Source organism: Macadamia integrifolia, unplaced genomic scaffold, assembly GCF_013358625.1.
Source record: "Macadamia integrifolia cultivar HAES 741 unplaced genomic scaffold, SCU_Mint_v3 scaffold1018, whole genome shotgun sequence".
NCBI lineage: Eukaryota > Viridiplantae > Streptophyta > Magnoliopsida > Proteales > Proteaceae > Macadamia > Macadamia integrifolia.
In genome coordinates, this window is record NW_024868055.1 from 181,216 (window position 1) to 207,542 (window position 26,327).

At 40.6% G+C, this 26,327-nt stretch overlaps 1 protein-coding gene across 1 annotated transcript in view; it reads right to left on the minus strand.

Moving 5' to 3' along the window:
• The window catches only part of LOC122062391, a 35,272-nt gene extending 13,805 nt beyond the window's left edge, over nucleotides 1-21,467 (minus strand). Inside the window, exons 1-3 of the mRNA XM_042626005.1 lie at nucleotides 19,683-21,467; nucleotides 18,949-19,218; nucleotides 18,278-18,369 (exon numbers count right to left, since the gene is read on the minus strand). Of these exons, the coding sequence (XP_042481939.1) occupies nucleotides 18,278-18,369; nucleotides 18,949-19,218; nucleotides 19,683-20,678 (1,358 nt within the window). The 5' untranslated portion in view covers nucleotides 20,679-21,467. The remainder of the gene's footprint in view (nucleotides 1-18,277; nucleotides 18,370-18,948; nucleotides 19,219-19,682) is intronic.
• Nucleotides 21,468-26,327: the final 4,860 nt, after the last annotated feature.

Sequence of the window (26,327 nt, forward strand, 5' to 3'; positions counted from 1 at the left end):
CTGTGGTGAACTTGTGGTCGAGAACATCTCGATGACATCATCTTTAGGGTTTGCAAATTGAGGAAGTTTGAGGGTGTGTTCAATGTCACCGTCATCAGAATGGTGTCCCAAATATATCGTCAGATCAGCTACATTGAAGACATTGTTGATCTTCAGAGTAGGAGGTAGCTCTAGCATGTAAGCATTAGTGCCAATGCGCTTCAAGACCTTGTAGGGACCCATGTTCCGAGAATGGAGCTTGTGCACTGTACCAGGAGGAAACCTCTCAGGTGAAATTCGAACCATTACCAAATCACTAGGCTGAAATTCCACGTAGCCACGATGCCGATTGGCAGTTGCTTGGTATCCGTCATTGCTAACAGCAATGCGACGACGAACATCAGCATGTACCTCCATGATGTGTCTAAGGAACTCATCGGCTTCCACACTAATACGGGCCTAAGGTGGCAAAGGTACCAAGTCAACCGGTCGTTGAGGCTGCAATCCAAGGACAATCTCAAATGGTGTATGACCTGTGGTGCGGTTGACGGAACTATTATAGGAGAATTCAGCAATATCCAGTATAGATGGCCAAGTCTTTTCATAGTCTCAGACTAGACATCGGAGTACGTTGCCAAGACTTTTGTTCACCACTTCCGTCTGTCTGTCTGTCTGAGGATGGAATGCAGTGGAAAACTTGAGTTTAGTATTTGTTTTCAGCCATAGTCTTCCAGAAGTAGCTCAAGAACTTGACATCCCTATCTAAAACAATTATCTGGGGTAGACCATGTAAGCGCACTATCTCTTTGAAAAAGAGTTTAGCCAAGTGACTTGCATCAAGAGTCTTCTTGCATGGGATAAAGTGTGCCATCTTGGAGAAACGATCTACTACCACAAATATGGAATCATACCTTTCCCGTGTAGGTGGTAAGCCTAGGACAAAGTCCATGCTTATGTCTTGCTAAGGTGCATGTGGAACGGGCAACGGTGTGTACAATCCTGTATTCTTCTTTTCTCCTTTGGCAAGTTGACAAGTGCGGCATCTCTGTATCACATGTTGCACATCCTTTAAGAGTTGAAGCCAAAAGTATAAGTCTTTCATCATGGAGTATGTTTTGTCCTTGCCAAAGTGTCCACCCATTCCTCCTCCATGTAGCTCTTGAATCAAGTGATGTCTCAAAGAGGTGTTTGGGATGCAGAGGCGAGTGCCTTTGAAAAGATACCCATCATGTATAGCAAATTTGTCATCCCGTCCTCTTTGTAGGTTGTTGAATACTTCTGAAAAATCAGCATCACTAATGTACTCCTCTTTGATGTGTTCCACTCCTGCACTTTGTACTGTGTAGGTGTTCATCATCATCACCTTTCGATTAAGTGCATCAGCCACTTGATTCTCCTTCCCAGCTTTGTACTTGAGAGCAAATACGTATCCTTGCAAGTATGAGATCCATTTAGCGTGCCGATCACTAATGGTCTTTTGTGAATGCAAGTATTCCAGTGCTTCATAATCCGAATAGAGCACAAACTCTTTGCCAATTAAGTAATGCCTCCAATGCTTGAGGATTTGAACAATGGCATAGAGTTCTAAATCATCAGTAGAATACCTTCTTTTTGCATCATTCAACTTTTCACTGTAGAAGGCAATCGGATGGCCCTCTTGCATAAGCACTCCTCCTGTCCCAACATGGGATGCATCAGTAGCCACTTCAAACATAAGATCAAAATTGGGTAGTCTAAGCACTGGTGCTTCTGTCATCTTTTGTTTGATCAAGTTGAAAGCTTTAGTGGCTGTCGGAGTCCACTGAAATCGGACTTTTCCCCTTTTTGTGCATTATGTAATTGGGGCTACAACGGCACTGAAATTCCGGATGAATCGTCAGTAAAATGAAGCAAGACCATGAAAGCTACGAACCTCGGTCAAGGTCTTTGGAATAGGCCAATCAACGACACTTTTTACCTTCTCCAGATCAGCTTCTATGCCTTGTGAAGACACAATAAAACCAAGGAAGATGACCTTAGGCAATATAAAGGAACATTTCTTCAAGTTGATGTATAACTTTTCTGCCCGTAGTACTCTCATGACAAGTCTTAGATGCTCCAAGTGTTCATTTTGTGCTTTGCTGTATATTAGTATGTCATCAAAGTACACTACGAGAAATTTGCCGATGAAGGGTCGTAGTACATGTGTCATCACCCTCATGAAAGTGCTAGGTGCATTGGTGAGGCCAAAAGGCATAACCTTCCACTCATACAGGCCTTCTTTTGTTTTGAAGGCTGTTTTCCATTCATCCCTTGGACGGATTCGAATTTGATGGTAGCCACTCCGTAGATCAATCTTTAAAAAGATGGAGGCTCCTGTCAACATGTCAAGCATATCATCCAAACGAGGAATAGGAAATCTGTACTTTACCGTGATTTTGTTAATGGACCGGCTGTCAATGCACATACGCCATGATCCGTCTTTCTTTGGTGTCAATAAGGCAGGTACTGCACATGGACTCATGCTCTCAACCAAGAACCCTTTCTTTAATAAATCATCCACTTGTCTCTTGAGCTCGGCATGCTCTGTAGTACTGAGACGGTAAGTGGGCAGATTAGGGAGTACTAACCCAGGCACAAGGTCAATGGCATACTAAATATCCCTCATCGGTGGTAGTTTATCAGGCAATTCCTCTGGCACCAAATCTGAAAAATCAACAATTGTTTGATTTGTGGGGGATGTTTGACCGCTATCACTGGTTCAGCAGCCTTGGTAACAAGAGCTATGATTAGGCCAGTTTCTTCACCAAGGGTCAGGAATTCTCTATGGGGCAGCACGCATAGCTTGTTGTCCACAGTGTTCTTCTTGCTAAAATTTTCTTTGCATGGTTGCTTATTTTGCTCAGTGGTTGTTTTGGAAGAGGTCTTAGCAACATTCTTTAAGACATGTTGTCTCCTTAGTTGGGCAGCCCTTAACTTGTCTTTTACCTGAGGTATGTTGAGTGGGTTTAGAATGAATGGTTTTCCTTTGTGATCGAAGATGCATTGGCTCTTAGTACCTCCCACTAGCACATTGTTGTCATATAACCAAGGCCTTCCAAGTAGTACATCAGTGAGGACCATGGGGATGACATCACACCATACACTTTCTTCATAATCTGAGACCTTCAATGGGACTGAACACCGTTGAGTTACAACTATGGTGTTGTTGCCTAGAAGAAATACCTTATATGGCTGTGGATGGGATTCAGTCTTAAGCTTTCCGTCAACGACAAAGGCTTGAGATACCACATTCACACAACTTCCACTGTCCACAATCACTTGAGCTTTGTGAGGTCCACTAGACATTAAGGTGTAAAAGATATTGTGCCTCCTCCAGTCTTCACCCTTAGTTTCAGACACTAGAATTCTTGCAACCACATTGACATAAGCATGAGGATCATCATTCTCTGGTGTAAGCTCATCTTCCAGTTCATCCTCCTCTCCTTCAACTGCAACATTAACAGTCCAATCGTCATCCTGAGGTTCGTGGATTTGTAAATCCGAGTTGGATTCGATGGCACTGATGACAGAGTTGGATCGTCCCCGCTTAGGGTAGAATTTTGCCGTGTCCAGTCTTTCCACAACTGTAACATATCACAGATCCACTCTCCCTTCCCATTGGAGCCTTCCCCTTATCCTGTGTATCTTGTGGGGGTAGGAAATCCAGTGGGTTTGGTTGGTACATAAGGCTTTTTGTTGTCAGTTGGCTGGATGTACCTTCTGGAGGTTGTTTTGATCAGATCCTCTGCTTCTAGTGATTTGTCAAAACAAGTGCTTAAGGAGGGTATCTCGATCACGCCAAGCTTCTCACGAATATCATACCTTAACCACAGTTTGAAACGGGATATGAGCAGTTCTTCATCTTCTTTATGGGCACCTGTTCGTGAAAGCAATTCATTAAAACGATCAATATAATCTCCTACAGTCATAGTACCTTGCCTAAGAGTATTCAGCATGTCGTAGAGTCGATGTCAGTAGGTGGGTGGCAAGAATCTATCGTTAAGGATAAATTTCAAGTCTTCCCAATTGTGAGGCATCTGACGACTGCAGATCAGCCTATTCTCTTCATTCCTCCACCAGTCCTTAGCTCCACCAGTTAACTTAGTGACAACTAATTGAACTTTCCTTTCTTCAGGCATACGGTACCATCGGAAGTAGTCATCAAAGGAAGTTACCCAGTCCTGGTAGTAGACGGGATCGTGCCTCCCATTGTACTCTTTCAATTCTAACTTGACCTTGTACGTATCGTCAGACTGATAAAGCTGATTGTCATACTCATCATTCTGAGCTGGGACATTCCTTCTAGGTTGCATAGTGACTCTTCTGGGAACATTACCAATGTAATTAACAGCAGGTTGAACATTAGTTTAGGCAACAGTTGGCTGGGTGTTAGAGTAGGCAGCAGTACTCTCTTTTAGGTCAGCCAACTGTTGGTCATGTCCATCCAACCTCGTAGACAAGGCTTGGATTGCTTTCATCACATCTTGAAGGGTGGGTTGGGGTTCTTTTGTCTGAGCCATAGCTCTGATACCACTTAATGCAGGAGTAAATTACAAGAAACTACCCCAGCAATTTATAACCCCAAACAATACAAATAGGACCAGGAAACAAAGAAATAAGACCATCAAATAAACCCCCAAGGATACAATACCTATATAGTAGCAAAACCAGCCCAAAACACAACCCGATAGGAGAGAGAAAGACCTGCTATAGAGCTGGAGAGAGAGAGGTGCGGCCAGGTCTGTAGGAGTCCGATTGAGCTGCACTCTGGGGCGTAGATAGTCCTTAGGGAGGGTACAAAAACCCCTAAAGTTGAGAGGATTCTGACGGCTGGTTGTGAAGTTACAAGCTTTCTTGATTTTTTGACCTAGGAGAAATAATCGCAGGCTTCAGGAGAGAGAATCAAATCTGGTTTGTAACTTGGACAGATCTGAACTTCTGAATACTCACAACAGTAGTAACTTTAGGATAAAATAGAAAGCTTTAAACAAGAAGAAACAAAGGGAAAAGTGGGGGAGGAGCGGTTGTCTCGCCCCGGGCTTCTCACCCACAGCTATCCCGGTTGTTCTAAGCAATTGACTGCAATTATTCTTTATTTAAATCTGAAATTATGAGTACATAGGCTCCTCTATTTATAGAGGGTAGAATAGCAATCAAACTACTACTAGGAGCTAGTTTCCCAATAGGACTAGACACTCCTACTACAACTAGGAATTCAAAATTGGACTAGGAATAATAAACCTACGTGGAAAACAAATAGAGTCCTAAGACAATTTGGACTCAACATACCACTTACTTAACTCAATGGGCCCAATGGCCCACTAATTAATTAAAAACAACTACTAATTATTCCCCTAGCCGATGGGCCCAATTGGCCCTTATTTGTACTTAAGCCACTCCGGTGGACCAAGTAGGGGAGAGGCTAGCTTCTTGGCTGGACCCTAACCACTTAGGTGGACTAAGGCTGGACCCTTCTTCCTCTCATATTTCCTTCCATAATGTGGATCTACATCACACCCCCCCTTTTTCTCCCTTGTTTCTTCTCCTTTGCGGTAATGAATTTTTTATTCATCCAAAAAAATTTAACTTTGCTTTCAAGTTTGTCCCTACATAATAAATACTAACTGCCCTATTTTTCTTGCCTTTAATCTATCAATTGACCCTCCCTATTTGGTTAATTACGACCCAGCCATTCCCCTTGTAACTTTAAAATGTTTACTAGTTTGTCACCCCTTTGGTTCTTTTGATATATTAACTATACTGCCATATATCCTCTTGTTTTGGATGAATAAATAATTCATTACCACAAGAAGAAAAAGAATATACAAGGGAAAAAGAAGGGGGGGGGGGTGAGGCTTAAGCCAACAAGGAGAAGCCAAAATAGGGCATAATACAAGAACAAAAGCTAAAAAGCATCAACAATAGACAACGAAAGAAGGGGGGGGAAGCCAAAATCCAAAAGCCTTCAAGCGGGATGGATGAGGTCAACCTGGAGGCTCCAAGAAGCAATGATGTGGGAATTTCTGGTGGTGTTAGGGACAGGGCAGGTCTAGAGGGTTTTAGCTTTGGAAGTTACATCAAAGTAGATAGCTTTCCAAATCTTATCTAGAAATCGGGATTTGGAAGTCCATCTACAAATGTTAAGCTCCATCCAGAGGTGATTCACAGTAGCACAAAAAGCCAGTTTGCCCACAGAGTCACAGATGGTAGTACCAGAGAAGGTCATGTCGATCTAGTTCCATTCCCTATCAAAAGGGAGAATGGATCTTCTAGTCGGCCAGCAATTGGAGAGGAAAAATTTCCAGATGAGGAAAGAGAAGGGGCATGAGAAGAAGTGATGGGAGATATCCTCTGTACCTAGGGGACAAAGGCAGCAAGAAGGGTTGGCTGGGATAGGACAGTGAATGAGAAAAGATTAGATGGGAAGGCAGTTGTTCAGGTATCTCCATAGAGTGAAACTAGGTATCTCCATAGAGTGAAACTATGGCGGGCAATGTGGCCTTTCAACCAAACCACCTTGTACCACTGAACAACCGAGGATGGGGTTCTGATAAAAGACCAAACGGAGGCAAAGGAAAAGTTTCCATTAGAGGGAAGCCAGATGCACTAGTCATCTCTTCCTCTATGGCCAGGGGGAAGAGGGGGGAGAGAGGACCAAAGATCAAGAAGAGGGGGGGTTAGGAGGGAAGGGACCAGCCAGTGGGAGAGAGAATAGATGAAACTAAGGCATCTAAAGGAAGGCCAAAAGAATAGATGACTCTAAGAGATAGGAGGTGAGAAAGGATGCCAGGGGTCTTTCAAGAGGGAGATAGACTAGCCATTACCAATAGTGAAGGAGATGGTAGGGAGGGCAATGGGTCTATGTGCAAGGATCTTCCTCCAGATCCAAGAGGCATCAGTAATGGGAGGGGCGGTCCAAAGAGAATTAGACTTGAACAAACCAGAGTAAATCCAATCGACCCAAATGCTTTTATGCTTGGACACAATCTTCCAGATGAACTTGAATCCCAACGGAATTAGAGTCTTTGATTCTTCTAATCCCAAGACCCCATTCGGCTTTAGGAAGGCAAACCTTCTTCCAGCTTAAGGACCTTAGGAATTTAGAGGAGTCAGAGCCCTTCCAGAGGAAAGAGCAAAGGAGACCTTCGAAGGCTTTGACGACGGAAGTAGGGAAAGCAAAGGTACCAAACCAATAGAGATACATGGATTGGAAGACCGATCTAATTAAGGTAAGGCGACCAGCAAAACAGAGGAGTTTACCTTTCCAGAGCTGGAGCCTTTTCCTGAGTTTGTCCAGCATCGGAGCACAATGATGGGAAGAGAGCCATATATCCTCTTTGCTACCAATTATTTATGTGCATATGCTTTATATTAAGGTCCAGCCATCGGATTACCACCAATTTTTTGCATTATATTTATTTAATTGATCACAACACTTGATCCAAAGATCTGCCAAATCAGACTAATTTTTCTTGGGTTTCTTGGGTTTCTTGGTAACCTACTAATTTGGTGGGCATGATATATATTGCAAACCAGCCATTGGATCAACTCAATATTTTGGGGATTATTGTTGTTGTCATCAAGGAGCTTCTAACCAAATTTGGAAGACATCATGCTCTCTGGTTTTGGGGGGTTATCAATTTATTACTATTCTGCCCTGTTTGTGTCTTATGTTGGAGTTCTTTATCTAATTTAATATGATCTGTTGATGCTACTATGGCTGCTCTTGATTATGGAATTTATTGTTATTCCACAATGCTGGTTATTGCTGCCATATAATGATGGATTATCCTTTGGTGTTCTCCCATGCATTATTTGTCCACGTGTAGTGCTATATATGAGGGGGAGATTGGAGTTATCATATGATATTTGAAGAGTAGAGTCATGTTAGCGTTATGTCTTTTTTTGTCTTTTGGTCTTTATGTAATTAAAGTCCTTATTGGACTCTACCTTTAATGACAAAATATATCTTTAGCCTAGGGCGTGATAGGATGATTTTGAATCCTACCGTGGCTCTAGGGGTTCTCTTCTCTCCATCGATATTGTCCTCTCTTTCTTCTTCTTGATGTAGATCAAGCTGTCAAAAGGAGAGTTCAATGCTGGCCCAGTTCTGGTTCAGATTCATGCATCGAACCAGCCTTATTTCTCTCCAATCAGATCAGCCAACCAATTATAACTGTTCACGCAGTTACTGTTCACGTGAGCAGTACCTTGGGGTGCAATATTGACAGCTGGCTTGGGAAATATGCGGCCAGCACTTGTTAGGATATTAGATATTGGTTTCTATTTTTATTTTCTTGTTTTATCTAGGCAAGCAAGCTTTGTGACTTAGCAAGATTTGTTTCGTTTTATAGTTTTTCTTGTTAGCAAATTAGTATTATTGTCAGGAGATATTAGATTAATAGGAGTTTCTATTTTTATATTTACTTGGTTAACAAGTAGTTCATTGTTAGGAAAGTCTATGTTAGTTTCCATTCATATGTTAGTTTCTAATTGTAAGCTGAAGACACTCCTTTATAAGGAGCTGCTGTAATCAATTGAGAAGTTAATGAAGATTGAAGTTTATAAATTTGAGTGTTTACTCATGGCTGAGATAGGTATTACCTTGAGGGGTGAGATATCCAAAAACTTGAGGGGTGAGATGCCTATTCACTAATTCTTCTCCACCCTTCTCAACCCTCCATCGATTTTCTTTCTTTTCTTTCTTTTCCTTTTATTTGTTTGCTGTGAGAGAGTGTTTGAGTGATCAAAGCAAGCTTGTTAAGTTCAGAAGCTCCATCAAAAAACCAGTTTGAAGGCTATTCAAGGTCTATAGCTGCTGCTACTGCAGAACTCCATAAAGTTTCCTTTTTCATTCCTCGAGCATAGCTTCCCAACCAGCCATCAGTTGAGGCTCATCTTTTAAAAGATACATATACATCATACAGGGATCTTCATTCCAGTTTTGAGGATCATCCAAAGCCAGGAACCCTAGTTTCAGAAGAGTGGTCAAAATTTTCCTAATTCAACATATCTCTCAATTCAACCATCGGAATTGTCTCATCTTTTGAGAGTATGGTTCAAGACCTTGGCGAGATCTCGCTAATATCTCATTCTTTTTTCAAAAAGGCGAGACAAGATGCATGGCAAGATATAAATCGTACAAAAACTCAACCGAGATCTCGCCAAATCTCACCAAATCTTGCCTCTCTCTCTCTCTCTCTCTCTCTACTCTTTTGAAGAAAAAACACTAAGGAGCAAAGATTTGGTGCTTTTGCTTGAGGATCTCCATTCCTACACTCACTGAAGCTTAAAGAGTAGAGAATATCACCTTCTCATCCACATTTTGGAGTTACTTTTCTTATATATGATGTCTTTTAAATTCTTATGATTATGTTGTGTCATGTATTGATTGTGGTGTGGATTGTGGATTGTGAAATAGAGCATACTAGCATAAGGTCCTAAGAGGACTACTTACATAGGGTACGAAGTCAAAGTACAATTTTAGGTTTGATTTTTAAAAAACTAATGTTTCCATTGTGTTTAGAATGCCTAAAATAGGGTAAATACCAACTTTTAGGAGCTACAAAGACCATATAGCCACCGAGACCAACCACCGAATCGACTAGGAAAAAATACATGATCTCGGGGAGATTTGGCGAGATCTCTCTTTTTGGATTAACGAGATGGGGGCGAGAACGAAATCTTAAACCTTGTTTGAGGGTTTGTTGACTCATCTAGGACCTTCATCCACTCCAAGTTTCAGCTCCATTTAATCTACGGTTCGTGAGATATCATATTACTCTCCATTCAGCCAGATTTTTCAGATCTTGCTTAGGATTAGGTCCTTTGTGATTCTAGTCTTATATTTCTTCTTTAATTTGATACAACTACAATTACTGGGATTATTGGATGAGTGATGATCTGTGGTTTATAGAGGAAAAAGTTTACATGAAGTAACCATTCTCTTACACTAACATTCGTTTTCTTCCTTCTTGTCACGGCTTTAGACCTTTCAATGCAACTGCGCCGGCACTTAGCACTTATACAAGCACTAAGTCAGCCTTTCACTACTCTAGCAAGGGATTTAGGAAGAGAACTTTAAGAAAACTAAAGAGAATTTGAGAGAATAAACTTATATTGCTCTTAGGAAATTTGCTTACAATGCTTGAATGCTCACTTGCTTGGTTGGTGGATGCCTTTGCCAAATGAGACAACACCTATTTATAGGCACCCATCCTTATAAAGAATGTCTAGGATGTTTACACTTGTCCTCCATCCAATGGCTAGGAATGTTCTAATCAAGGATACTAAAAACTTCCCACCTCCTTAGTGAACCCTAGAATATCTACTATGTACAAATGTTCTTCTAGAACCTCCTACAATTTTAGAATTTACACTCAATTCTCCAGAGTATTTAGGTGAATTCATGAGTTCGATTCGATTATTCTTTTCTATTTCTAATCTTAAAAACCATCTAAACCCTGAATTGTCTAATGACTCATAAAGAAGATGAATTTCTTAAAGATATATCCAAGGAACAAATGATCCCCTCTCTGACCACCTGTGGCTCCCCAGACTCCCCACCGTTTCATCAACTAATCTAATTCTTGTGTTTCACACCTCAACTAAGGGCATCTGGGATGTGTTTTACAGCTCAACCAATGGAGCTTGGGATGATCTTAAGAAGAGTTATCCTCAAAATAAGAATGTCCAGAGCATACAATTTGTATGAAATTTTTTCTCATTTAAGCAGAATGACAATTCTGTTGGTGACTACTATAGTGCTTTAAAAGGCATGTGGGAGAAACTTGATGTGTACCAACCCCTCCCTACTGAAAATTGAAGTTCTCAAATCTTAGCGTTCAGAATTCTTGAATGCCAAATTTGTCTAGATTAGACTCTAACCTTCAACCGTCAAAAGTCAAATATTAGCCAATGAGAAAATTCCCTTAATGAATGAGGCATATTGGACACAGTCGTGGCTCTGGCTTTCCTAGCATAGGTCTTGATTCAGGGGGAGGTCGGGGACATGGTATGGGCGGTCGTGGTCGACAGCAATCTGATCAGGTTGTCAAACATTGTACTCATTGTGGCCAAAATAATCATACGGTTGAGAAGTGTTGCGTCAAGCACGGTAAGCCCCAATGGGCACAACAACTATTTGCTAGCAAATCTATACCTAATGGGAGTGCTAATGTGATCCTCTGTCTCTTCTGATGAGTAAGTCAATCAACTTGATGCAGAATCGAGGCTGAACCGAGTTGACCCTTCGGGCAATCTCAACCGAGAGGTACCGGGTCCGACTGGATTTTTGGATTCATTAGGAACTTTAGGATTTTATTTTATTTGGGGATTATTTGCAATCTTTTAATTTGGGTAATTGACAGTCAATTAGGGAGTCACCAATTTGAGTTTTATTCTGTTTCTAATTTTATTAGTGAGAACTTAGGAAGCAAATTAGAAGTTGCTAATTTAGTCTTAGATTTTTATTAGGCAAGTTTTAATTTTCAGTTATTATATAAAGGCACGTAACCCAAGTATTAGATAGATTTTGAATGATGAATTGATTTAAAGGTTTTAGTGCCAGGTATGGTGCAAGTCGTGTGACCCCTTTCCCCCCTATTCTTCTCTTCTCCCTGCAACTCTGAGTTTCTCTCAGGAATTTCTTCCCTTTTCTCTACGGGCCCTCCATCAAGTGGTATCAGAGCAAATTTCCTACGAAATCCTTTACTCTAATGGCATTTCCCTTTGAATTTATTAGTCTTATTGAGGAACTTAAGAAGAAATTTGATGATGAAATGAAGGAACATCGATCAGAATCTCGGGAACTTCGATCAGATTTTTAAAAGCTTACTGAAAGTACCAAATGCTTATGTGATAAGGTGTGCAACATGATCGAGGACGAGTTAGTGATAGACAAGCCGGTTAACACTAGACGTGACAATCAAGATGAACTTAGCGGTCCGATCAAGGCTGCATCTAAAGAACTGATCGATTGTCCACTTTCAGTTGTGAAACCCCAACATCAGATTCCAATCAAAGTCATATCATTCATTGGTGACCATCAGGAGACCGTGACAGATGAAAGCATGTTGTGCTGGATCATAGCCCCATCAAAGCCAATGATCATGGATGTTGATCAAGTGGTGCTAATCCTCTCCTTTAAAACTCGTGGATGAGAGTTTTTCTCAACATCGGGGGAGTTGATGCGAAATCGAGGCTGAACCAAGTTAACCCTTCGGGCAATCTCAACCGAGATGAACCGGGTCCGATTGGATTTTTGAATTCATTAGGATCTTTAAGATTTTATTTTATTTGGGGATTATTTGTAATCCTTTAATTTGGGTAATTGATAGTCAATTAGGGAGTTACCAATTTGAGTTTTATTCTGTTTCTAATTTTATTAGTGAGAACTTAGGAAGCAAAGTAGAAGTTGCAAATTTAGTCTTAGATTTTTATTAGGCAAGTTTTAATTTCCAGTTATTATATTAAGGCATGTAACATAAGTATTAGATAGATTTTGAATGATGAATTGATTTAAAGGTTTTAGTGTCAAATATGGTGCAAGTCGTGTGACCCCTTTCCCCCCTATTCTTCTCTTCTCCCTGTAACTCTGAGTTTCTCTTAGGGATTTCTTCCCTTTTCTCTACGGGCCCTCCATCGCAACTACTAAAACATCTCCATCAACTTGAGACATTTACTTCCACATCTATGGCCACATTGTCTTTTAGTGTTTGACTTTGGCCAAATACAAAGTCGAGACTTAGGTTTGAGTATTATAGAAGTATCTAGTTATGTTCTTATTCTTTTCCTAGAGAGCATGTACTGTTATTAGGTAGTTTTTGAGTCTTAAGTCAATTCGTTTCTTTTTTCAATTGTTTCGTATTTTGGTTGTTTCTATGTAATTGAGTCCTAGCCTCCACTATATATAGAGGCTCTTGTGTTGCATAGAATTAGAAGTTGATTAATGATATTCTGTGAACTTTGTTTGCTGGTTTGTTCCTAAGAAAGGATGTTTCAACAGCTGAAAAAATTATGGGTGAGAGACCCAGGACTGAGAGAGTCCACCCCACCCACATCTATCCTTCTATACTTCTTTTCTCTACTTTCTACACCTATTCTACTTCTATTTATTCATTATTATTGTGAGAACAAAGTCCCAGCCGTTGCTGAACACAAGAGCACACAACCAGGCTACAGAATCCAGTAATAGGGTTTTCCCGGGAAGAAATTTTAAGGCCATATCTCCCAGACCAGATCTCCGATTGCTGCAGTAATTTAGGGTTTTGTTTAGTACCCTAGGAGGGAAACTCAACCAGAATTTAAGGATCATCCGACACTTCCAGCTCAAGTTCTTGAAGAATCACCAAAAGTTTCCTTTTTCTTGCAACCAAAATAAGTTCAGCTGGCAGAATTTGTTTAGATTTTGATGGTTTGTTCCCCATATGAGATCTCCATTCAATCCAAAATTCAGCTCCATCTGAGCTGTAATTTGTGAGTTATCGAACTCCTTTATTCAGCCCTATTTTCCAGATCTGAGTTTTCTATTGAATCTGAACTTGATTTGTGTGTTGGAGTCTATGATGGATCCTACTGGTGATGGAGGGCCCATAGAGAAAAGGGAGAAATCTCTGAGAGAAACTCAAAGTTGCAGGGGAGAAGAGAAGAATAACACAAAGAGGGGGGAGAGGGGTCACACGTCTTACACCATACCTGGCACTAAAACCTTCAATTCAATTCATCATTCAAAATCTGTCTAATAACTTGGATTACATGCCCTTATATAACTGAAAATTAAAACTTGCCTAATAAAATCTAAAACTGAAATTAGCAACTTCTAATTACTTCCTAAATTCTAACTAATGAAATTAGAAACAAAATAAACTCAAATTGATAACTCCCTAATTGACTAACAACTACCCAAAATAAAAAATTATATATCTTTCCAAATAAAATAACTCAATATTTCCTAAATAAAATAAATCCTAAAATATTTTATTGATCCCAAAAAAATCAAACCAGATCCGGTTCGTCTCGGCTAAGATTGCCCGAAGGATCAACCCGGTTCAGCCTCAATTCTACATCAACTGAGACTGATTACCCTTTAGTAATTTAGTTTGACATCAGTCTTCTCTTCTTTTTAGAAGTTTAAATGTCCATCCCAAGTTATTCTTACAGATGGATCATCTACTAATGTTACTAGTTATGGTGTCATTCCTCTTTCTTCTTCTCTTTCATTATCTCGTGTACTTCATGTAATCAAATTACCAGTCAATCTTTTATCTGTTAGTTAGTTTACAAAGAATCATCATTGCACCATCACCTTTTGCCCTTCCCATTGCGTTTTTCAAGATCTCAAGACAAAGAAGACGATTGCTAGAGGGCATGAGAGGGATTTTTTGTACTACTTTGATGTTGCCTCCTCATCTACGGCGGTGTCTGTTACCTTTGGGTGCTGCTCCTCGTCATTGGCACTACCTGTTGGGACATCTATCTCTCTTCAAGCTACAACATATGGTCCCCAGTTGCAAGTCTTATCTCTCGCATAAAATGTGAAGTTTGTGGGTTTGGCAAGCATCACCAAAATTTTTCTAGTGTCAAGGAATTAGTCTTTATTAGACTCAGTTCATTCCAATATCTGGGGTCCATGTAAGGTTAAGAGTTGGTCAAGTTTTTCTTATTTTGTCACCTTTGTTGACGATCACTCTCGTATGACGTGGTTGTATCTTTTAAAGTAATGTTATAAGTTTGTTCCTATTTTAAACAAATTTATAATAAAATTTTAATGTTTGATTAAAAAAATTGCGTGCTTCTATGCTCTTGAGACTACCCAATGTGAAATTTCATCCTTCTGTTTAGACAATGGCATTATCCATCAAACTACTTATTCTTACACACCTCAACAAAATGGCATGGCAAATGAAAAAACTGACATTTAATATTACTAGATCTTTAATGTTTCATATGAATGTACCCAAAATTTATTGAGATGCTATTTCGACCGCTTGTCATTTGATTAATTGCTCGATCACCGGGACAGAGTGCTCTATGATCAGCTTACTCTCCATTGGGCTCATTCTTACTTAGCTCTAGCACGCATCAATGCTCATGGAGCAATCAAACTATTGCGCTACAGTGCTGGATGCCCTCTTCTTTTCTTCACAATAAGTCTCCCTTCTCCATTGTTTTTTTCCAAACAGCGTAATATTTGGCCTACCACCACGAATTTTTGGGTGCACATGTTTTTTTCATAATCTTCATCCTGACATTGATAAATTGTCTCCTTGTGCTATAAAGTGTGCTTACCTTGAGTATTCTAGCACTCAAAAAGGATATTGTATGATCTTGCCACTCGTCAGCAATTTGTTAGTGTTGATGTTACATTTTTTTCAAAAATATTCCCTACTTTGGTGGTGTTGTTTCTGACTTAGCTCATGTCTCTCCTAGCCTTCCACATGTTCCTACATTAATTCCTTTTCAAGATTCTATGTCCAAATCCAAAACAATACCATCACAAGTATAAAAGCGTCATCCCAAGTTGTAACCGCCAATTACAACCACTCCTCTCTTCTCCTAATGACTTGTCAATTGTTTTATGAAAAGGTACTCATTCCTATACTCAGAAATCCTTGGTTTCTATCATATTACTAATTATGTTTCTATTTCCCATCTTCCGGTTTCTTTTCGTACTTTTGCCCTCTCATTGACTTCCCACTCCATTTGTACCAAATACCAAGGTGTTTTATCTCTCCCTGGGTGGAAGTCCGCACAGATGTGGAAATGGATTCCTCGCTTTCCCGCAAGACTTGGAATTTGGTAGATTTACCTCCAGGTTAAGGATCTTATGCGGTGCCGTTGGGTGTATATGTATATCATTGAATATAGCACTGATTGTTCTGTTAAGCAACTAAAAGCTCAGTTGGTTTCTAAGGTATATACTCACACCTATGGAGTTGAATATTTTAAAACCATCTCTCATGCTGCTAGCCTGAATTTTGTGAGAATTTTGATCTCTTTGGTTGTTAACCTTAATTGGGCTCTTTTTCAGTTAGACATCGAAATACTTTTATGTATAACGATTTGCATAAGATTTAAATGGGGCAACCTCTTGGGTATTGTTTATTGGGGGTAGAGCCCCCTGAAAGTTTGTAAGTTGAACAAAGATATTTCTAAGTTGAAACAATTACCGGGAGCATGGTTTAATAAATTTAGTAGAGTTAATGCTAGCTATCACTTTCCTCAATGTTACTCTAACCATTTAGTGTTTTTTCGTCGTCAAGACTCTTAAGTAATTGTGTTGGTCATTTATGTTGATGATAATAGTCTCTGGATCAGCCTTGAGCCATTGTATGTTTGCACTTATCATGGATGATTTAACCAAAAGCATTTAAAACGAGGTCCCATGGTGTATGCTCTTTCGCCGATGATATTGTTTTGGTGGACGAGACAAAAGCAAGGATTACCGCTAAGTTAAAGCTATAGAGATCAACCTTGAAAACAAAAGACTTTGAGCTTAATAGATCAAAGATTAAGTATATGACGTGTAACTTTATTTAGTGATAATAACATGGTGAAAATTGAGGAGAGAGATACTGCAAAGTGACATAGAAGATGATGTTTCACAGAGATTTAAAGTGGGATGGATGAAGTAGAGAGGTGCGACCGGAGTCCGATGTGACTGATGTATTCCTTTAAAACTTAAAGGAAAGTTTTATAGGACTGTTGCAGGACTGACTATGATGTATGAGTCAGAATGTTGGGTAATTAAGAAGTGTCAGATAGAGAAGATATGTGTAGCAAAGATGAGAATGTTAAGATGGATATGCGGCAAAACTAGGAAGGATAAAGTAAGAAATGAATATATTAGAGCTTATTTGGGCGTTGCCCTGATCAATGACAAGCTTCGAGAAAATTCTTTGAGGTGGTTATGGTCATGTTCAATGGAGGACTGGGGACAACCCAGTAAGGAATGATCTGATTCCTATTGAAGGAGCTAAAAGAGCTAGGGGCATGCCTAAAATGATCCGTAGGAGAAGTTGTGAGGAATGACATGCATAGTCTAAGTCTTGTCCCAAGTATGACCTCAAATAGAGCCTATCAAAGGGCAAGGATCCATGTAGCCAACCCCATTTAGCTGAGATTCTCCTGACTTGTTGGGTTATGCGTCTTTCATCTTACTTTCATTTCTCATCTCTCATGTCTTCATCTCTTCATTTCCCCTATTTTGTTTGGACCTCAGTTTTCCCTACTTTGTTTTACACAAATCCATGTAGTCGGCCTCATTAAGTTGTGATATGGCTGAATTGATCGTTGTTGTATATAATTGTCTCTGATAATAACTTGTCTAGGTTTGAACAAGTTAAGTCTTGCAACACTTTTGGATGAAATATTTGGGAGTTCTTTAGATATTTTCTAGGCATTGAGATCATTCGCAGCAAAAAAGGACTTAGATTGTCTTAGAAAAAGTATGTTCTTGACCTTCAAAGTGAGACAGAAACGTTAGAATGTAAGCCGGTAAATAACTCTATGGATCCTCATGAAAAACTGAGTTCAAATGATGAGGAGTTCGCAAACTAACATCAGTATCGGAGGTTAGTCAGAAAACTCATATATCTTACTGCTACCCGACCTAATATATCCTTTGTTGTTGACGTGATTTGTCAGTTTATGGAGACGCCTCAACAGGTTCATTGGGAGGCAACATGTTGTATCCTGAGATATCTTACGGGTGCTCCAGGAAACAGACTTCTTTTTTGCCGTCATGGGTACACCAATATTGTTGGTTATTCTAATGCAGATTAGGTTGGTGTTGATGGTGATTAGAGGTCTACTACAGGCTAAGTTACTGTATGTTTGTTGAAGGTAATCTTGTTACATGGAGAAGTAATGAAGCACCAATTTGTCGCCATCATGGTCCATAGGGGTATTTTGGTCTCATACTCATTCTAGTCATTCTAGATTGTTCTCCCCTACATTGTAAATAAAGCTGGCCTGTGTCCCATTAGACACAAGTCATTACTCCATTCCACAAGTAGCTTATTAACGGAATCTATTAACCACCTCAGAGAAATATAAATGTGAAACCAAGAATAAAAAAATTAAAAAAAAAAAAGAACCAATGATAACTAACATAAAGAGATCCTCGAAAAAAATGTGCTACCCAAAAATTGTTAACAATATTGCTAAAATTTAGAATTACTTTGGTCAGTAAATATTGCAAGGGTCCCAAAAAATTAAGCCAGCAAAAGATTCCCATAGAGGCTTCAAATTTAACTGGAGGATTATCTGCATTTACCTCAAACACCGTATTAAGCTTTCTGCAGCAGAGGCTTCTTGCATGGCCTCAACAGCTGCCATTTGTGCAGCATCTCTGTGCTTCAAAACCTCCTGAAATAAAAATGTTTCAGAATATTTATCAGAAGAGCATAATAAGTAGCAGGCTCAAATCTTGGTTATTAGAAAACAAGGAATTCTAAGAATCATACAGAGCCTAAGTAAAAAGTCCGTTACGAATTTACTATCTAATAAAGTACTATTTGTCATCGTCAATAAGTCATCGATCCCGAAAATATGATAAAGGCAATGCCAAACATGATCTTCATATAAAAAAAGAAAGGGAAAAAAAATGAAGCCATGTCACTCATTTAACACTAGTCAACTGACATCTGTAGACAGAATTTTCATTCAAAAAAATGGTTATGATTATTGACCATCAAATTGAATTTACCAGATTGCTAGTGTAAGTGTATAACACAATTTTGAGGTATATTCACCCAAAAGGTGGTAAAAAATCATACACAGTGATGAGTCTGTTGACTGGAAACAGAAGTATCTGAATAAATAAGTTACCCACTGGCAAGAAGTTTCTCAAAGGGCATAAAACCCGAGAGAAAAAGGACTATAATGGGCAGCATATACATAAGACATTACACAATGACTCTGGTGTTACCAATTTCTAGACTTTACCTTTCCAAGCTTAGCAAGAGATGATGGGATCGAAGACCATGAAACACTGCCATCTGTCAATCTTCTGTTATTGGGAAGAACCTTGACTAAGTTCCCAGGGAGCCCATTGCTAGCAACTTCTGATGTTTTCTTTCCAACAGAAGTCCGCTGATTATTTGACTTATCAAGATTGCCCAAACCTCCATTTGAAGTAACTTTTTTTGCAGTCATCTGAAACTTTTCCTCTTTAGATGACAACTTGTCATTTGGTCCCAGATTCCTCCTAAGGGCCTGCTAAGATAATAATTAGATGACGAAGAACAATGCTCCATAAATTCCCCACAGCATAAACTGACAAAGCAGGGAAAAAATGTAAGAAGAAAACGAAAAGGAAAAAGCTGAGATAATTCACATCCCTGGTGTTATAACCCTTATCATTGAACGCATTTGAGCTTAAAACAACAATCAAGACAAAGAAGAGAGAATTTTAAAATCATTTCAAAGACCCAGGTCTGCAGAGTCCACCTTTCCAAGGAAAGAAGCCCATGCAATAAATCACCTAAACATTCAAGGATCCTCCTATGACTGAAGCATCTAGTGACTAGTTTAAGATAAAGAAATTAGCTCTGCCTCATTTGAGCCCCAAAAACTAACTTTTTTTTATGCAAGTACACAGACTATTAGAAAAATTCATCATTTTCCAGTCAAAATTGGAATCAGAAAGAAACCATCTATAGGCAGAATCTAAAGCTTACCAAGCTGCTTCGAGCTTCAGGTTTCAAATCATGCTTGGTGGCCACCTCCAAGCTTGTATTCTCCCTACCCTTCTTCACGTCAATACCCCCTTCCCAGCTCTTCCTCAGAGCCTTGGACCCAAATTCAATCCCCTGAAACATATTCCCAATAGAATTCCCTGCAGGCAACTTCTTCACCGCAGTACTTGCCCGAAAAATAGAAGCTGTCTTCTCCATTAATCCCAATGCACCAGTTGCCTTATCCAGCCCCTTGATATTTGCTTGCTTTCGAACTCCATTAGCAAACTTCTCAAATGAAGTAGGCAACGAGTAACAACTTGTCGGGGACGAAGGAACCGACCATGAATTTGAAGACTTCGACTTTGATTCCTTCTTCTCTGCCAGATTCAAAGCAGTCTTCGACAACTGAGACTTTGATCTACTTACCGGGCTCGCCACCTTCTTACCTGACGACTCAACCTTAGCACTACCGTTCTGTTTCTCCACAATTGGATTCCTCTTAACTCCTTTGGGCACAATTTTGGAGTTGTTCTCTCTATCCCCAATTGAGTTGCTACCATTCAAAACCTTCGATGGTGTTTTCAACTTCTGGGCAGGGTTTGATTCAGATGAATTGAGGAATCCAAGAGAGTGAGTGGCAACCAGATCTTCGGGGCTGCCGACGCAGGGATGTCTACCAGGGACAGGCTTCACCCCTCTTAGAATAGGCACAGGAGAAGCAGCCTCAAGCCGCTCAACATGAATGAACTGACCCAGTTGAAGCTTATCACTAAGGATCAAATCGTCGTGTTCATCAGGAAGAGACACATAGGTGGCATGAGAAGAATCTGATACCTTGAGATAAAACCCTTGGTTTGGGAAGAGCTCTCCGCCTGTGAGTGCAGGGACAATGCTAACAACCTGAAGCAGTGATGATCTGTGCTCCCCTGCAACCTTCACATTTGTGTTCATGTGCTGTAGAAGCTTCAGGAGAACACCAGGGACCAAACTCGCCATTACAAAAACTTTCAAAACGCGTCACTCCGTAGAAGGGAGAAGGGGAAACGCCATGGTTTTGGGCAAGATCAAGACGACAAAAGCCTTGTAATGGGAAATAATGATCCTAGGAGCTATAGAAACAATAAATGGATTACTATGCGAACCCGGATGGAAATTTCGATCTTCTGAGATCTTAAATGCATGGAGCTCAAGAAATTATTAAGAAAAAAAAAAAAAAAACCAATATCCCAAATCCCAAAAAAAAATTCTTGAAAAAGGTGAAAACGCAGAGAAGAAAACGATTGATCTACGACCCAGAATGGAAAGTTAACTTCTGTTATTACTCTGAAGAGATTTGAAACAGTACAGAAAATAAAGAACAAGAAAACGAATATCACATCCAAGAACCAGATGGGACTTGCGAGTTTAGATTTTAGAAAAATATAAGAGAAGCCGGGAAACTTCTGACCAAAACAGGCAGGCAGAAGGAGGAAGGTTGGTTGACATAAAAGAGAGAAAAGTGAACTTTTATTGCATCAAAGACTTAATGCATTACTGAAACAGAGATGTAATTAAAAACCTGACACGCACAGCACAAACAAACGCATCCACAAAACGAAATCTGAGCCCTTCCCGCCTTCTCTTCCTCTTCAGTCTTCTCTTCCTCTTTAAAACTATTAGAAATGGCAGATGGGTGATCAGAATCAGAACCCAGACTTTCAGAAACAATGTGAATGAATCATAGAAAAATATATGAAGATTTTTTGGATTTTCTTTTTCTTCTTCAGGCTTCTCAGTTCAGTTGTTGTTGTTCTGTCCTTTTCCTTTTATTTTTTCTGAATAAAATTTTTAATAAACAATTCAAAAAATATGGTGGTGGAGATTTTTTTTTTTTTTTTTTTTTAATATAATGTATCTGCATGTGATGGATAATGGGAGTGTCGGTTACCTAATGTCCTAACAAGGTGTCAGATCGCGCCGTCAATAACAATTAATTTTTGATTGACGTAAAATAGTTTCCAATTCCTACTGACATATTCCGTATCACTTCTCTCTATTATACACTTCTTACACCACCGAAAAGATGTTTAACCATCTGTCCAACAAAGAGGAGAGGTTTTCGGTCCTCTATTGGTAAAGCCTAAGCTTGTGTTTAAAAGTACAAAAAATTATACTATTTTTTTTTCTTTTAATAAATACTCATCATCATGTTTGTTATGTCTTGAATTAAGAGAAGATTTTTGATGTTTTAATTTCAAATTTTATTTTTTTAAAAAATGAAATTTCTTATACCGAAAAAAAAAAATAGCCTAAAACACAAAAAGAAAGAAAAAATGTTCTCTTTTCTTTTCTTCTATTAGTAGCCAAGTATATAAATTTTTTTTTTCTATTCATTTCATTTCTATTTTCTTTTCTTTTTTTCATTTCTGTTCTTTTCTTTGTGCCAATCTCATTCATGTACCACCTTAGGAGTTACATACTCTAAGCTCACCATGGTCGTATGTAACCTAGGGCATAGACGTAATTAATCAAGTCATTTCCAAGTATTCTAATAGACATGAGTACACCCTGGTGGCAATAGACCACTTCACCAAGTAAATACAGGCACAATCATACGCCAAGCTTATTGTAGTCAAAGTATCTAAATTCATAATCGAAAACATCATTTGTAGACATTGATTGCCACAAAAAACAATCTTTGATGAAGGAAATCACTTCAGGGGTGAGGTTGAAAAGATGTGTAATTATCTAAAGATCCAAAGACATGGATCCTCACCCTAAGGGTTAGAAACTAATGGAGCAGTCAAAGCAACTAACAAGAATACCAAAAGTATTATAAAGAAAATGGTTGCGAAAAATATTGATTGGGCCGACAAAATATCATACACATAATGGGCATACAAAACTTCCATTCACACATCGAGTAGGGCAACACCGTACGCATAGAGTATAGAGGCAATACTTCTATTAGAATTAGAAATCATATCCTTAAGAGTTCTCATGAATAGTGAAGTCTTAGAAGTTGAACGGAAATAATTTAGATATTGTTAATTAATATGGGTCAATTGGGTTTCGACCCGGTTCCTTCGTGGGTCGCCCACTTTGGATAATCATAGACCCACTAGAATTGAGAATCCTAACTAGTCAATTCTCTATAAATAAGAGGGTTTTGACCACAAAACTAATTAGAGTTTTTGACCTAATTTCTAAAGCTCTCTCTCTCCCTATTCTCTTTTGTCTCTTCCAATTGAGAGTGTGTCTCCAAGGATTTCCATTGCAATCCTTAGATTTAGAGGGTGAAATATTACCTAGCGAGATCACCGTAACCTTTCATTTGTCGTTGTTCGTGCGGATCAACTTGTGATACAATCTGATCCATTATGTTGAGAGGAAAATCATACTAAGGTAATCCTCAATATCCGTTTACTTTCCGTTTAACATTGATATAGAGCAAGGGTTTTGGTTGTACCTTTGCAGTTCGTACATCGTTGCGACTCCCCATAGTTATCGATGTTTGTGCCGCATTACTAAAACCTGTTCCATGGCCGTGCGATTGATCGACCTGTGTGTTGCGCGCATGGCCACAAGTTTTTTGGCCGCTGCCTCACGAATTCTTGTGCGCCGAACTTTTACTTGCCACGCCCGGTATTGGCTGCAAGAATACTGGCCGAGAGCTATCCCAACCAGACAACCACCTGTGCGTTTTTTTTTGTGCAAAAGTGTTATAGTATTATATAGTATTCATTACAATTGTAATGGTTACTATATGACATCATGTAATTATTACTATATGATGATTCTAAATTGTAAAAGAATCAAACCTTTTGAATTGTTTGTGTTTAGCCTAACTCTCTCTCTCTCTCTCTCTCTCTCTCTCTCTCTCTCTCTCTCTCTCTCTCTCTCTCTCTCTCTCTCTGAGATTGGTGGCGGGCAGCAAGCCTCACGGCTTGGCTGGTCGTATTCTCTAAAAAAAAAAAAAGGGGAATATGAGGTCATTCTTTTTTTCTTTTTCTTGATGTTACTGCTGAGAATATGTATGAGGCTCAATGCCGATCCTGCACAAGCATAGAAGGCAGAGGCCTGGAGGTGTTTTCGGGATTAATACTCCGATGCCCAAGTTAGAGACCAGCAGAACAATATTTTCATAGGAGTAATGGTGTGAGCGTATTGACTTACTCGTTCTGTCTTTTAGGGTTCCTACTTATAGGATTACCCACTTTCCGATTCCTACTAGGATACATCTTCCTACCTTCGTGGGGAATATTCCCTATCTAGGTATCTCCTCCTCCTTATATAGTTAGAGTCCTTCGTGCCCCTCTCTTCGTTGAGGGGGACTCAAACCTCCCCCTTCTTCTAATCTCTGGAGTCCTAGTCGTGGTGGATATCCCTTAACTGGGTGCCACGTGTCCTTAACTGGGATGCCACTTGCCTTATTCTCACCGGGTGACTAATTTGAGCGTATCAGAAACCCCCTTACTACCACTAAGAAACCCTTCTAGTGGGAGTAACCACGCCTTTCTTTTCCCTCTCTCTTCATGTTCCTTCGGCCCTCTTCATTCGGATTTTCCCTTCGTCCTGTCTGAGGTAGAGGCCTTCGGTCAGGTCTGCTCGACTTTGTCTTAGGCAACCACCCGAGGTAGTGACCTTCGATCAGGTCTGCTCGGCCTTGGCCTAAGCCCCCAATCGAGGTAGAGATCTTCGGTCAGATCTGCTCGGCCTTGGCGTTAGCCCCCAACCGAAGTAGAGACCTTCGGTCAGGTCTACTCGACCTTGGCCTGAGCCCCCAATCGAGGTAGTGACTTTCGGTCAGGTCTACTCGGCCTTGGCCTGAGAGCTCAACCGAGGTAGTGACTTTCGATCAGGTCTGCTCGGCCTTGGCCTGAGTCCCCAACAGAGGTAGTGACCTTCGGTCAAGTCTGCTCATTCTTGGCCTGAGCCCCCAACCGAAGGACGAAAAAAGTTTGGTTCCTCGTGCGTTTGACTTGAGTAGTACGCCGCTCGTGTGTTTTGCTTGGGAGTGCCTCAGGAATCCCCATTAATGACGTGTCTTGGTCATTAATGGCCTTGAGCAGTCAGATCATTGTTACCTTGCCTATATAAAGTGATATTCCCTCATTTTAGGCATTCTCTTTACCAGAGCCATCAACCTTTGGTCTCATACTCTCTCCTTCGTCTTCGGTTTCCTCATCCATCGTCATCAGTAAGTTCCATATCTAGCTCCTTCGGTAGTAGGCCCTCGTCCTCTAAGGGGACCGTCTCTAACCACAGGAATTGTAGCCCCGGACATGTCCGAGGGATGTCCTAGGGTTCGTACTCCGAGTCCCATTCGTCCCGTGTCTCTTCCTCTACTATAACACATCACGGATCCGTGGGTGGTCCGAGCGTTGAGGATATTATGGAAGGGGTTCTTGAATCCCGAGCCTAGACGAATGAGTCTCTTCTCGTATAGGCTAAGGACATAGTATTTACTATGTCCCAGGTCGAGCTCGATGAGCTTAGGGTCTCCTGTAGTATCCCGGGCGAGTTCGACCTTCGAGTCCTGAGGCCCACCAACAGGGCCAGTTATAGGAGCCTTGGTGAACTTTGCTTCTACTGAGATGCCTTCAAGGCAGGGCTTCGGCTTCCTCTTCACCCTTTCTTCAGCCAAGTGTTTCGGCACTATGGCATCTGCCCGGCCTAGTTGACTCCGAATGGGTGGCGGCAGATTCTTAGCTTTATAGTATACTTCTCTCGAATTTAGAGGCCCATCTCCCTTCCTCTTTTTCTTAATTGTCTGTCCCTCGGTTCCAGTAAAGGGGACTCGGGCTGGTATTACTTCAACCCTCGGAAGGACATTAGGTTGCTGAATGGGTATCCTACATCGATCCACAGTTGGAAGCATAAGTACTTCTTTGTGAGATCGTCCGAGGGTTTCCCCATCGGCAACATCTGGGACATCCCTGACTTGAAGGATGTGAACTCCGTGCCAACCCTCTTCGGGGTGGACGCAGAGTCGCTGGCATTGGCCAAACACAAGCCTCAAAGCTCATCAGTCAAGTCCTATAGTCTTCAATCGGACGCCGTCCTGTTTCGATTCGGGCTTAGCCCGGGTGAGTCTTAGGTTCACCCGATTTCATTCTTGCTTCATCTTCTTCTTCCTTGTGCTAACTTCTGCTTCTCCCATGCAGTGCAACTCTCTAGGGAGGATGTTAAGGAAGCCATGGTTTCCAGGCAGGCCCAGGAGAAAAAGGAGGCCCAAGCGAGAGAGGCAAGAGAGAGGGAGGAGCAACAAAGGCAGAAGCAAAAGAAAAAGGAGAAGAGGACGATTTTAGCTTCTGAGCCGACCAAGCATCCTTCTAAGAGAAAGAGGGGTCTCGCGTGCGATCCCATCGAAGGGGGCTATTCAGGCCTTGGCCGTGCAGGACCGAGATGCCTCTACCCCACCTGAGCCTCCATCCAATGTTCATTTCCAGAGCTTGGTTCCGAACCGAGGTAGGTGCAAGCGTGGCTTCGTTCCCGACTGGTCTATGAAGGAGGATGACTCTTTCACCATTGGAAGGGTGGCTAGGGAGCTGGTGCTGAAGGGGAACCTCCAGAGAGATGTTTTCGATGCCCAAAAGCAAGGGACCTCGACCATGGTGACCAGTGCCTGCTTCTACATGGCAGGGGTAAGTTTCCTTCGGCCTT